Source organism: Grampus griseus (assembly GCF_964374135.1).
Source record: "Grampus griseus genome assembly, chromosome: 20".
In the NCBI taxonomy this organism is placed as follows: domain Eukaryota; kingdom Metazoa; phylum Chordata; class Mammalia; order Artiodactyla; family Delphinidae; genus Grampus; species Grampus griseus.
The window spans coordinates 9,766,231-9,779,845 of NC_139014.1; the positions used below are offsets into that span (position 1 = coordinate 9,766,231).

General features: G+C 61.5%; 1 protein-coding gene across 4 annotated transcripts in view; it reads right to left on the reverse strand.

Annotated features, from left to right (window-relative positions):
* Positions 1 to 5,655: 5,655 nt before the first annotated feature.
* The window catches only part of RBFOX3 (RNA binding fox-1 homolog 3), a gene marked incomplete at both ends in the record, with an annotated part of 78,826 nt that continues 70,866 nt past the window's right edge, over positions 5,656 to 13,615 (reverse strand). For 2 of the 4 annotated variants that reach the window (XM_082678810.1, XM_082678811.1), the window contains 6 exons: positions 5,656 to 5,700; positions 7,528 to 7,606; positions 8,567 to 8,628; positions 9,531 to 9,711; positions 10,175 to 10,307; positions 10,608 to 10,661. In XM_082678810.1, coding sequence (XP_082534936.1) covers positions 5,656 to 5,700; positions 7,528 to 7,606; positions 8,567 to 8,628; positions 9,531 to 9,711; positions 10,175 to 10,307; positions 10,608 to 10,661 — 554 coding nt within the window. The remainder of the gene's footprint in view (positions 5,701 to 7,527; positions 7,607 to 8,566; positions 8,629 to 9,530; positions 9,712 to 10,174; positions 10,308 to 10,607; positions 10,662 to 13,615) is intronic. The other 2 variants (XM_082678813.1, XM_082678812.1) reach the window with 1 other exon arrangement.

The following is a 13,615-nucleotide window of genomic DNA, read 5'->3' on the forward strand; positions in this document are numbered from 1 at the left end:
CCGGGGGACCTCTTCCCCAGGAATGGGAGCCTCAGGCCAGGCTGCGCCAGGTCACACCAGCCCCAGGCAGGGCAGGCACCCGGGCCAGACCACCTCGTGTCCTGGCTTTTTCCCAGTTTACCGTCCCCCTGAGCCAGAGCCACTTCCAAGCATTCCCATCGGCCCTGTGTCCTGCTTCGTCTCTTCCGGGTCGTAGGTGCAAGCTGGCGAGCCCAGTGAGCTCGAGCAGCAGGAGGCCGGGCGGGGACCAGGAAGGCCCTCGGGGGGCACCCAGCAGCCCCCCAGCCCTGGGTGCAGGTCCGGGCCGCCTCCGTCACACCCTCTGGCTCCATCGCTCCCTTGAGCAGGTGTTAGTCCAGAGCATCAAGGCATCAAGCATCAAGGCATCGGGGCGGCGGCCCGCCCCACTGGGGCCCCTTCCTCCCGCTTCCTTCTCTCTCCCCGCACCTCCCTCCTTCCTCTGCCCAGCACTCTGCATGGGGAGGAGCGGGGTGGGCGAGCCAGAGATGGCTTCTCCAGCCACACAGCTCCCCTGTTGACACCTGGGCCGCCGCGGTGGCTTCCCAGGAGGGGTCTCTTAATCCCGCAGCCTTGGGTAACCCTGCTCCCCTGCCCTCTCCAGGCCTGAGCGGGCTGTGCCCTGACCCTTTGACGAAGGCCGTCAGCCCCTCATTCTTGGGGTCTCTCACCCCAGGCCTCATAGGCCAACGATGGGGGTTACTTTCCTGTTCCTCTTGTCTTCCCCCTGTGCTACTTGATGTGGACGATGCCAAGGGCCAGGGCCCTCTGGGGTGACCTCCCAGCTGGAGGGTTGGCCCCTTGTGTCACGCACGGTCAGCAGACTTGATTTTTACGCCGCAGTGAAAGAAGTGGCCGCCAGGCGGCAGTGCAGCCACACAGCATCCATCCTGGTCCTCGGAATTCGGAGAGGACCGCAGGACACGGAGGGGTTCTCCTTCCGGGGCCGTTTGCCTCTGTCTCCACCTGTCCTGCTTCCCGGGTGCCCACGTGCCCTTTTCCCAGCCCGACGCAGGACCTCTGGTTCTATGTCTTTCCTAATTGGGAACGTTTTACTCTTCATGCCCCACGCGTGTGGCCCAGCTCAGCCCCAGAACGGGAATAGGTTTGTCTGAGAGGGGGGAAGAGGGTTCCTGCGGGCCAGGAAGACACCTCCACTGGCTGACCCTGAACAGGTCTCCCAGCACCCCAGATTCTCCCTGTGAATCTGGAGCGTGAGGAGACTGTCGGGGTTGGGGAACCGCTCCCTTGACTCCCCCGGCATGCTTTGAGTCCCCCCCCAATTTTGAACTTGGGGGAACTGGGGTGGGGGCTCCTGGCTCCTCCCACCCCAGTTCCCAGAGGTGGGGGTCGGGTGGGGGGCAGGACTGGGCACCCGGAAGTGGGCAGCACAGCTGTCATGCCCCGCTGCTCTTATTTCAGGAGGCTTTTTTTTTTTTAAGTGCTGGTTTTCCGAATATTTTATGCAGAGAAGGAGGGAAAATTTATAGTGGCAATTATTTTCTCACAGTCTGGCGCGCAAGCAATTAGAAAAAAGGGGGCTTAGCAGAGCATGGCGTGCTGCGGGATCGCACAGCCCCAGCTTCCCCAGAGCACGGTCCCCAGTCCCACCGACGGTAAAGGCTCGTATGCAGGAAAATAATATGTCGGCGTTTAAGCCTGTGCCCCTCTGGCGTGTGTAATCGCTCCGAAATAAATGATCTGACGCTGTGAAAAATGAAGAACGCAGGTCTTGGTGAGACGTGGGGCGGACAGCGCGTCCCGGGTTTGGAGCCCGCCCCCATCGCAGCGCCCAGCCCGAGGCTTTCAGGCTCTTGGTTTGGATTCTGCTGCTTCCCTTCCCAGCTCTCCCTCCTCTTCTGGCCGGGAGTTGAGGATGGCGGCCACTGTCCTCCACCCCACTGAGCCGGGGCTGGGGACTCACACCCGGGGTGGAGCAGTGGGCTTACCTTCAGGCAGCTCCTTTCCTTGGGACCACGGCTGGGCCCCGGCGCACAGGCAGAGCCAGTGGTATGGGCAAGATCCCTGAGGGCACCAGCCTCAACTGCCCAGCCGGCCCTCCTGTATTCAGATGTCTGCCCCACCGGTCATCAGGCACACATGTGGAGTGGCCACCACTCAGCAGCCGGTGGGGCCGGGGGGCCTTTATGCCCCAGACTCTGCTGGTAACGTCACAGACCTTGCTCGCAGGGTAGACAGGGCAAGGCTGCGGGGAGCACGTGTGAGCCCTGCCTCCAGACTCCTGGGACGGGATGGGGAGATGGCAGTCTGGAGGAGAGCATGGGGGCTCTAGACTGTCTCCCATAGGGTCTTCTGACTCCCCTCTGGCCATCTGGCTTCCTGGGAGGAGCTGCCCATCCTGGGGCCACCCACAGTGGGCGTCCTGGTCCTCTGTGCCCTCTACCCTCTGTGCCCGGGAGCTGGCAAATCAAAAAGAGTTGTCCTGGTTTGAAGAAAAATCTTTATTAATAATCTTAATAATAATAATGCGGTTGATTTGAATGGTCACACCTTGGAAGCATACAGAATGGTAAGAAAGGAAGCCTGGGGCCTGGCTGCAGTCCCGGGGTTGAGAGGGGTGGGAGGGCGCAGGGCCGGGGGTGGAGCTGCTGCAAGAAAAGGGTCGAGAACAGCAGAGGGTGGAGGGGCCTGTACAGAGGACGAAGCCGGAGGCAGGGCGGGGCTATGTACAACGGGAATAGAAAAGGAGCCTCATCTCAGTAGCTTCAGGAGCTGATGCTGAATATAAAGTGAGGTGTATTTTTTTTCCTTTTAAAGTTTCGTGAGACAGTGGAGCCATGTTGGGAGCCTACATCTTTTGTTGTTTTTTGCTGCTCCCCCGACTCCAGCTCTCCCTGCCTGGCCAGCGGCTCCTCCCTGCTGCCTGCTGTCTGTTGCCCCCACGACTCTAGGACCTGAGCCGGGAGCAGGGGAGGGGGCTGCGGACCGCCCAGGCCTTCCCCCACCCCTGGCTCTCCCTGCTTGGACGTGCCGTCCAGACCCATAGCACCGTGACCCGAACCCTCGCCGTGCAGCCAGGTGCCGGCCCGTCCCTCTGTTCCTCTCTGCAGGACTGGGCCCTGCAGGGCAGGGGCCAGAGGGCTCTTCCCAGCTGCAGCGTGAGGCTGACCTTCTCTCTCCTGGACCAGGCCCAGGGCCTCCTCCAGAAAGGGAACCAGAAACGACCAGTCAGAACAAGACCTCGGCCTCAAGGCCCTCACCCCTGGCTGGGCAGCCAGAGCCCCCTCATGTGGAGGGAGGGGGCCTGGGTGCCCTGTAGTTCTGGAAACATATCAGCCCTTGGTGTTGAGGTCAGACCCCAGGGCTGCTGGTTGGACAGCCTCCAGTGGCTGCAAACTCCTCCCCAGGTTCGCAGGACACAGGTGTTGGTGGCGCGGCAGGAGGGGTAGCCGGGGCCCAGAGCGCAAGACACAGGGTGACTGGGCACAGCCGAAGCCCCGAGATGAAAAGCAGCCCCCGTCCCCGCGCCCGCCCAGCCGTCCCTCCGCTGGCACAGTCGGCAGCCAAGGTCGAGTCCTGCTGGCCACTCATCCTGCTTGGGCCTGCAGCCGCTCGCCACTGGCCCACGCTGCCTTGAGTGGGGCCCGGAAGGAAGACGTGGTAGAAAACGGAGTCCCTCCCCTCCCGCCTCCCTCCTGCCAGCGCGCTGCCGGCGCCGGGGGCCGCGGACCTGCTCCCTCGCTGCGGTGCGATGGCTCGCGGGCTCGCGGACTCGGACGCGGTGGGTGCTTCTCGGTTTGGTTGGCTGTTTTGCTGCTTGGATCTGAACATCTTTTTTTGTTTTGTTTTTTGTTTTGTGATTTTTTTGTGTTTTTTTTGTTTTTGCCCTTCATGGTCCAAGAAGGAAACGGTGGAAGCTTTCACTACAACAGAAACAGAAAGGCGCGACTTGCAGTTCACAGGAGCACCGGCCAGGCGTGCTGCCGGGGCAGCGGGACCCGGGACCCCGGGTGCCAGGAGGGAAGAGAGGAGGCGCCCCCAAACCGGCCCCACTCCCAGCTTCAGGAGCCCCCTCATCTTGCGTAAGGGAATTTAATGCAGACCTCCGGCCTCCAGGGCAGAGAGGGCACGGCCGGTGGTGGGGGCAGAACAGGGCAGCCGGGATGAGCGCAGCTGGCAGACGCAGCTGGTGGACTCTGCTAAGACCTGGGTGGGCAGGGTCTGGCTGCTCGGCGCAGATGAGGGCAGAGGTCAGGGCGTGGTGGGTGGATGACGCTGCATGGGCCACGTGGGGGTCTGGAATGAGGCAGCTGAGAAGGTGCTCTGGGCAGTGGTGGTGAGTTGGCTGGGCACCCTGCGTGTGACCTGCCCACTCCACCAGCCAGGACAGATGTGCTGGTGGAGTCGGCGGAGGCTCACGCCCTGGCTGGCGGGGACCTGCACCCTCTAGCTGCGTCCACACCCCTGGAAGCCCAGCTCTGGCACATAGGAGACCTGGGCCTCCTTGGTCCTTGCCACTTTTTCCTGTCGCAGAGGTACCAGGGCCGCATATGAAACTTCCAAAAGCTCCCGCGGCTGTCTCAGCTTCACCTGCAGGCCCCAGAGCCCTGCAGCAGAGCTAAGCCCCAGGCCTCTCGGGACGGCAGGTGGACGCTGGGCACTGTTCCGCCAGGGAGTCCGGAGGACGGGCACCACCCTCCCCTGCTCTCTCACTCAGACTCCCCCCCCGGAAATGTACCTGGATAAGAACGTTTCAGGTTGGGGAAGGGGAGATGGTGCTGCACTCTGGCGCTGCACAGACCCAGGTGCCAGGCTGGCAGGGACCCCATCTCAAGACTGTGGCTGGAGAGGACAGACTGTGGGCGGTGAGGCAGACGGGCTGAGCGGAGGGCCCTCGGGCGCTGCAGGGCTGGACCGCTTTTGGGCTCTGGGGCAGGGAAATTTCTCCCTACGCTCTCCCTTCTTATAACAGAGACTAAGGAACCCCTGAGGCTGGTGGGGCTCCCGCACGACTTGTGACAACTTCAGCAGGAAACATCAATAAAGTTTAATCAGAAATGTTAGTTTAGCTGGATGGGGACAGAGGGCAGAGACACTTACTCCTGTGATTAGCTGGGTGACGATGGGGAGGGAGGAGTACTGTCGAGGCTAGGAACCCACCGACTGAGGCAGACAGACGGGAGCCCCTTGCTTCCTGAACCCCAGGGGAGGGGCCGGGGCTCTGGCCCAGACTGGTTGGGGTGGCTTCCTGGGGAGGCCGGGCTGGCATCTTCCGTGGCTCTGTGGCCCGGGGGCATGGGGAGTGGGCATGGCCCTCTCGGGCTCTATTGCTAGTTCTCGGGGAGGGGTCTTCTGCCAGCCTAGCCCCTCCCACTGTGTGCATACTGTACCTGAAATGGCTCGGGGGGGGGCACACAACGTCAACAGAGTCAAAATAGGAACCAAGGTTTCAGACATACGGGGGTGACCAGGGTCAAAGACACACACGCCATCGTGGCGGGGAGACCAGTTGGCCGGAGGTAAAACCTATGGACTTAGAGTCGCAGAGGTCAGCGGCGCGCGTCGCTGACCGGGAGGGGCGCACTGTCCTCCTGGTGGCTGTGCCTGGTTTTGGACTGCTGGGTTTGGTGTGTACTAGGCAGTCAGTGTGAATGCTGTTAGGGGCTGGGCCTCTTGCTAGTAGGGGGTGAAGCGGCTGTACCCTCCTCGGCAGAGGCTAGCCTGCAACATCAAAGATGAAAAACAGCCAATCAGTACCGCCTTTTGGGAGAGGGGGAAAAAGCAAAAAGAAAAAAAAATAAGGAAAAGCAAAAAGAGAAATAGCTAAATCCCGTTTTCTGCCCGCCTCACGGTCTGCCTCGGGGAGAATGGGCGCTGGTTGTCATGGCAGCAGGAGGGGCCCTGGGCCTGCTTCCGATGTGGTGGTCTTGGGGTCAGGGAGGTGCTGGGGTCACCAGCCACAGTGCTTCTGGATAACGAGGCTTGAGATGTCTTTCGGCCACTGTCTTGGCTCAGGCCTGGCCCTTCCCTGCCCGCTTTCTCTGTCATCTGTGATCTGGGGGGCAGGGCTGAGCAGAAGCCCCACCTCCTCAGCGCCCAGCGGGGCTGCCGGGGTCAGGACTCAGCCCCTCCAGGCACGGGAGGGCGGAGGGACCTCTTGTCAGGGTTCCCAGGGCCTCGGCTCTACCAGGAGGGGCTGCATCTGCTCACCCAGCTCCGTGGGGCCTCCTGGGGCCCCTGCGCCTCCTCCATCCTGCTGGGAGGACGGGCCTTTGGCACTGTTGCTCTCCGGTGCCCCTGGGCTCCCCTGGGTCAGGGAGGCCCGCACAGGAACCTCCTGCCCTACCCACCAGTTTCCCCAGAAAAAGGAAGAAAGTGGCAAGTGGCAGAGAAGGAAGGTTGGGGAAAAAACAGAAAATCTTAAAAAAATCAATAAAAGGAAACACAAGAGGGAACCCTTGTGAATTACGATCCTGGAGCCATGGGGCCTGCAAGCCACGGTTCTGGGGCCTCCATCCAGGAGTGGGTGTGGGCCCCCACCCTGAGGCCTGGGCCCCATGGCTGCCAGCAGTCACCGCAGGCTGCCTGGGATATCTGAGGCTCGTTAAACATCAAAAAAGACAAAACAAAAACTGGGAGGGAGTAATCAAAAACAAGGGAGATGAAAAAAAAATCCGTATTGTCTCTGAACCTCCTCCCTCTTGACCCCCGCAAAAATGTTTTCATCTTTGATGCTGGATGCCAAGCTAGCTAAAAACCGACAGTAACACCCCCTGGGGTTGGGGGTGGGATGGGCCTGGGAGGTAGGTGTCCACTGCAAGCAGATTTGGGGGTACAGAGTGAGCTGGGCTGTATGTGTCAACGGCTGGCCATACACACACACACACACACACACGCTCTCACACACACACACTGGCCCACACACCTCCGGCCTCAGCAAGCCCAGGAGTGCGCCCCTTCCGTCCCGCCCCCGGCCCGTGGTCAGAGGCCCCGTCTCCCCAGGAGAGGGCCTGCAGACTCAGCCGGAGCCACGGACGGGCCATGGAGCAGGGCCTTGGGTGAGAAACAGCAGGTAGCCCTTGTTCCCCACCTCGATGTGAGAAAAGGTACAGCAAGGGGGTGACAGAACACAGAGGGGCCATGGCACGGACACACCCACATGAGGGCAAGTGGAGGCCCTGCCTGCCTCTGGAGCCTCTGCCGGAGGGTTTTGTTTGGTTTTCCTGGTGAGGGGAATGGAAGGCCCGGACGGGACTTTCGTTACAGGGCTCAGAAAACCGGGCCGCACCAGGATGCTTCCCAGACGACCAGACGTCACTACTGGGCAGCCGACTTTCTGGGCAGACCTGCCTCCCTCTAATTCCACAAGGGCACAAAAGGGCAAGTCCTCCTCCAACTCAAATCCAGGCCTCTGTCTTCCAGGCGCCAGGCCGAGGGCTGGGTCATTCCCCTAAGGGCTTGCCCGCTCGCCCGCCCCCCGCCACACACCTGGCTGCAGCGCGAGCCGTCTCGTCACGGCTCAGGGCAGCCAGGCCCCAGCCTCCTTACCATGGTTCCAATGCTGTAGGTCGCCGCGGGGCCGATGGTGTGATGGTAGGGGTCAGCAGCTGCGTAGACTCTGCCATAACTGGGGAGGTGAGCACAGGGGGTGGGGTGTGGGCAACGGGGCATTTGGGGGGCCAGCAGGTCTCCTGCCTCCTCCCAGGCGGCACCCCAAGGCCCCTCCCTCCCCTGCACGCCCCCTTCTTCTTCCTGCCTGTTTGGAGGGAACACAGCCGGTCACCCTCTGAACACGTCCAGCGAGTGCTGACCCTGAGCGCTGGCCTGCTGCACCCCCGACAAGACCCACAGGCTGAGACACAGTGTGAGGCTGCGAGGAAGGTGTGGGTCCAAGGGTGCCGCCTGCCCCTGAGAGGGAGGGCTGGGCAGTTCCCAGGCCAGAGCCGGCACGCGATGGCTGTCCTCCACGAAGCGCCCACCGCCTGGCCGGTACTGGAGCCCGCACGCTTCCCCAGCCTGCAGCCCTGCAGCCAACAGGCCGAGTGCCCACAGGGAAAGGTGACAGGCCAGCCCCCCCCACAAGACCTACCCTCAAAATAAAAGAGAACCCCCCTTGGGCCTCTGGGTGTGCTTCCAGGTGGGCAGAGGCCTCTGCTCCCAAGGTGCACACACTCTGCCTTTCTTTCTCGGGGTTGAAGGGTTTCAGGCCTGGGAGCGCTGAGAAGCGTCAGAGGCGTGCCCGAGCAGAAGCAAACGCTCCTAATTACCTTTCTCACTCGGGCCTCCAGAGCTTGGGGAGGGGGCGTTAGGCCTCCAGGGCTGGGCATCAGAGGAGCTGTCCGCTACCCGAGAACCAGGGGGTCCCGAGGCTCCCCTCTCTTGCAGGCAGGAAGTGATTACAGAAGTTTGGGGCTTGCTGGCTTGGGGTCTCCAAGCTCACGTGGACCTGCTCTCCTTTGCCCAGACCCTGTGTCCACCAAAGGGAGGCACCCCCAGGCCCTGAGTGTTGTGGGTGAGGGTTCCTGTCTGTCCCAGCCCAGCCCGACGACCCATCCATCTTCTCCCCGCCCCCGCCCACCGCGGGTACCTGTCGCTGTAGGCGGCCGCGGCTGCTGCGGGCTGAGCGTATCTGTAGGCGGCATAGCCTCCCTGCAGGGTAAGGGGAGGACACGGCACACGGGCTTAGTGGGCTGGACACAGCATTTCAACCTTCATCTTGGCCAGGTGAGGGGCAGCTGGTGCAGGCCTGGGGGCACCTGGCTTCTGGTTTCGTGGCATGGTTCAAGGTGGGGTTTCTGTTCACCTCATTCATTGATGCGTCCATTTGTGCGTTCAACACACACGGGTGAGCATCAATGATATGTCTGGCTGTGTTCAAGGCTTTGGCACACGGTAGGTGCTCACAGAGTCGCCACCAGGCCAGCGCAGCCCTGACTCTGATGCTGATGGGTATGGAGGCTCGGTGCTATCCTGGACACTGGGATGGGACAAGGGCAAAGGGCATTAACTCAGACCAAGTCTTAGCCCTGACCAATGGACTGCTGAATTACAGGCGACCACCCGGGATGGAAATGAGGTCTTGTGTGGGGTGGGGGTGGGGGTCGTCAGCAAGGGCTCCGAGCTAGAGGAAGCAGTAAGTGCAGCCCCGTGAAAGAAGAGAGGAGACAGGACCCCATCAAGGGGGTCTGCCCTGGAGCCTCTACCTCCTGGTCTCTCTCTGGCCTCTGCAATGGACACAGGGTGCCTATGGGGGCTCACTCAGTGACCCCAATGCTGTTAGGGATATGGGAGATTCACCCACTGTCCCCACCATACAACTGACACCTTGTGAAACGGAGAAGACACGCCTGGCTCATCGGGCTGCTGGGGGATCCATTGCTACTCGCACCCTGAGCACAGATAACCCAGGTTTACCTGTGCTGAGGTCGCCCCCTGGGCTCCCAGGACGGGAGGGGGTGGGGGGAGTGGGGCTGGGAGTGGGAGACACTGACTGTTCACTGAGACAAACGAAACGCCAGATTCTACCCTCCCTCCCCCGGGGCTACACTTACATAAATCTCAGCACCATAAAAGCCATCCTGATACACGACCCTGGAAGCAAACGGACAAGAAAGTGGTGGGAACGCTGGAGAGGTGGGGTAGGCCGGCTCCGGTGTCTGCTGAGGAGGGAGGGGGCAGGGTGCCAGCCCTGCCCATGGGACTGGCATTTTAACAAGCGTTTGCTCCAGTGCCCTGTTTTGGTATAACAATAGAGTAACACCCTTGCTGGTCAGCTCCTTTCTCCCACAAACCCAGGGGCCCGTCGGCCTACCTTGCTTCCCCTTCCCCTACTCCACCCCAGGCAGCTGTATCCCCCCCATTAGGGTCGGAGGGCCCCGGGGAACGGACCAGGGAGGGCTTAGAGAAGGCCCACTGAGCTCCAGGGCCGACCACCACCCATTAAGGCATCGGGCAAGGTGCTGGGGCTCTAAACATCCCTCACATGCCAGAGACCCTGAGATCCGGTGGCAGGGCGGAGGTGGGTGTACTGATGTGGAAGCGACTGCTGTGTGAAGTTTGGGGTTCCCACCGCCCCCCACCCCCGCGCCACAGTGCTGGAAAGGCTGCCTAGCCCCTCTGGCTGCACCACGCCCCCCTCCCCACGCTCCCGGGGCCGTTCTCCAAGCCTCCCTCCCTGTGCGCCCCAGGTACTCACGCTCCGTAAGTCGGGATGGGGGGCGGGGGCGGCGCAGCCCGAAACGTATTGTACACAGCCCGGCCCCGGCCCCGTAGGTGCGCGCCCCTGTAGGCAACAGCTGTGCCGGTTGTGGGGTAGGGGAACCCCGTCACTGCAGGAAAGGGCGTCGGAGAGGAGACAGTGTGAGAGGGAAGGCTAAGGGAAGGAGGGGAGGCAGGAGGGGAGGCAGGAGGGCTGGGGCCTGACCACGGCCGCATCGGGCCACACATCCCGCCTGGCCACGCCCACATGGCCACGCCCCACCACGCCTCGGCCTGGCCACGCCCACCCGAAAAACGTCCCCGCCTAGCCACGCCCCTGGCCACGTCCTCCCACCCAGGACGACTGGCCAATGACCGCCCAATACCCGGCCAGGCCCGCCCCAGCCCCGCGCCGCAGCTCCAGCCTTTACCCGCATAGAATTCGGGTCCATAGACTGCCCCTACCACCGGATTTAGCTTCCAGCCTAGAAGAGAAGCAAAGAAACCCAATCACTGTCTTCCCTATTGTCTCCCCACCTCACATTATGCTTGGGAACCCCAAGGACTCCAGGATGAGCCACACTGGGACATTCCGAGGCCGTGGCCACTGCAGAGGACGGGCGGGACCCCTCCGTCTGCAGTCAGGGTAGATGGATTAGGCGGGAACACAGTCCCTGGGCCCCTCTTGGGATGCTGCAGCCTCACTGGCTGAGTGCTTTCTGCTCCCTGACAGAGACCCAGTCACTGCTGACGATCCTCCCGGTGTCTTGATTCTTTTCGCATTTCGGCCTTCCCCAGCCTGCCCCAGGCCCTCCCTGTCCTAGGGCACTGGCCCCAGCAGCTTGGGGTCTGCAGTGTCTGCAGGAGAGCACGAGGAGGGAAAGTGGAACGCGTTATTATGCAACGTCTGTAGGCCCCCAGCTGGGATGGGGGCTGCTGGTGGCCTGGGTACGTTAGTGCCTGACGGCCCAATCTCATGGGAGCTGTCTCATGTGGGCACCTGGCTGCCTTCCAGGACGGTCAGAGGCTGCCGTAAAGGAGCTTGGCCTCAGCCACGGCGACCTCCTTCACCTCCTGCCCATCTCTGTCCTGGGTCGGGGCTCCCGAGGGGCTCCCTTTCTCAGTGCTGAGTCCTGCTTTTGCTATCCTCTGTCTGTTTTCCCCCAAAGCAGCCGGTGGGAGGGCTGCCGGGGGAGGAGGTGGGGAAGAGGGGCCTTGGGATTAGGGATAATGAGAAGGACAGCTAGCATCCTCTGACCACTTTACCATATACCACACTGTCCTAGACCCATCCGATGAGGAAGGTGTCACGGCCTCCCATCTTACAGATGAGCAAATGGAGTCTCAGGGAGGCGTGGCAGCCTTGAATCACAGGGCTGGAGAGTGGCAGAGCCAGACCAGCTGTGGGATGCCAGGCCCACGTTCCTGGCCACTCCCTGGCCCCCAGCCTCTCCCGCTCTGCAGGTGGGCAGGCTGGTCATCCTCTCCCACCAGAGACCCAGGCGCACGGGTGAAGGCCTGCTCCCACCTGAGGCTCTGGGGGTAGAAACCAGCCAGTTGAGCCTGTACCAGCTCCAGGTGGTCAGGAAGTGAGGGTGGGGTCAGCTCACGTGACCAGGCCCAGCCCCTGGCCCCTCAGTTTATCAGGGTCTTATCTTTGCAGCACACCCCCAGCCCAGCTCCATGTCTCAAGTCCAGATTCTAACAGCCCCACTGCTGGGCTGGCCGGGAGGTGTCCAGGGCAGAGTTTCTGGGGCCTTGTTCCTCCTGGGGGCCCGTTCTCCACACTCTCCATGAGACTATGGGTCGCCTTCCATCCCTGGTCCACCATCACATGACCAGCACAGATGTTTGCGTCTGAACGTTGCTGCTAGGCCTCTGGAATCTTCTATAAATACCAGGTCAGGAGGGAAGAAACGCTTCATCTTCTGGGATGACCTCCAGTCCCAAGAACTGAGTCTTCTTAGTAGAAATCCACGATGGAGCAGAGTCCTGAGCCCGTGACCCAAGCCCACCTCCCTTAGGTCCCATCTGGCAGCTCTCCTGCGTGCAGTCAGAGAGGCTGTACTTCTGCTTCGGATGGCCCTGGCCCCTCCCTCTGCCAATTCTGGAGTCCTGGGTGCCTCCACCTGTCGCTCTGGCCCCAATTCACTGTCTGGGACCCCAGATGACAGAGGCAGTCGGAGACCCACCTGGGTGGATCCTTTGTTTCTTCAGCAAATAGTAACACCTGGTCAAACCTTGCGAGTCTATTTCCTGAAGTGGAAATTTCTGCCCCTCTGACCGACTGATGAATTGAGTCCTCTGAGGTGTTAAGCAGAGTGAAGCCTCAGTCAACAGAGCCCATGAGCTGGGCTTCACTGCCACCTGCAGGGAACCCAGGGCTGGCCCACTGCAGCCCTTGTCACTCTTGCCCAGGCCAACTAAGATGTTTAAATGAAACCATGTTTGCCACCGAAGTGGGCAGAGGTTTCTCCCTCTCTCCACTCCCCGTCGCTCAACCGGCCTTGGTTCTGTGCCCATTCCGAGCCAAGGGTGCACTTGTTCAGGGATGGATTCTCTTCCGAATCCCATGTCCCTCCACATCCTCAGGTCTGCCCAGAAAGCAGGGGCGTGTGGCTCTCGGGAGAGGCTGCGCAGCCCCCTGGATCACCCTGGGCCTGTAAAAACGTCTACCGCTTTCCTTCCTGTGCTGAGCACCAGGTCACTGAAATCATACACAGCGTGTGCTCAGGACAGGCGCGAAGCCGGGGAGCCCCCAGATTTTTAGAAAGAATTTGAGCTTTGCTAGTCCTCAAAAAAGCAGGATGGGAGCGACAAGAATCTCATCTAAATGGGGTCTGGCCAGTGCCCCAGCCCTGCCCCAGGAGGGAAGACTGGGGGGCCCAGCTGGCGAGTCAGGCGGCAGATCTGCCCACTGTCCTGCCCTAGGTTTTCCATGCTGGCCGGTCCCCTGACTCCATGTATATCTGATCAGACCAGGACAAGAGAGTCTGGGGGTGGCTCAGTCCACTCTTCCCTGCTAGTGGGGGTGGGAAGCAAAGCCCATGTCCTGCCAGGAGACTCGTCCCGGTGGAGCAGGGCTGCTGCTCCCTGGCTAGAGGAGCAAAGTCAAAAAGGCCCCAAAGAGTTCCCAGCTACACTCAAACCAGTCCCCGCACCAGTCCTTGCCTGGTGGAGTCAAGTCACCCAGAGGCTGAGAGCCGCCCCTCCACGCCTCCCTGCAGCCAGCATTTAGCATCAGCTGTTTTGTTTCAAAGAAGACTGGCCACATCTGCTTACAGTCGGGTCCAGGTGCACACGGGCACACTGCTCAGCTGACGCACACTATGGCCAGCGGGGCCTCAACCTTTCCGTGTTTCCAAGGCCCAGGGGTGGGCGGTGGGGGGCTGTCCCTCTAACTGTCATCATACTCATTAAATACTGAGCGCCTCTAGCC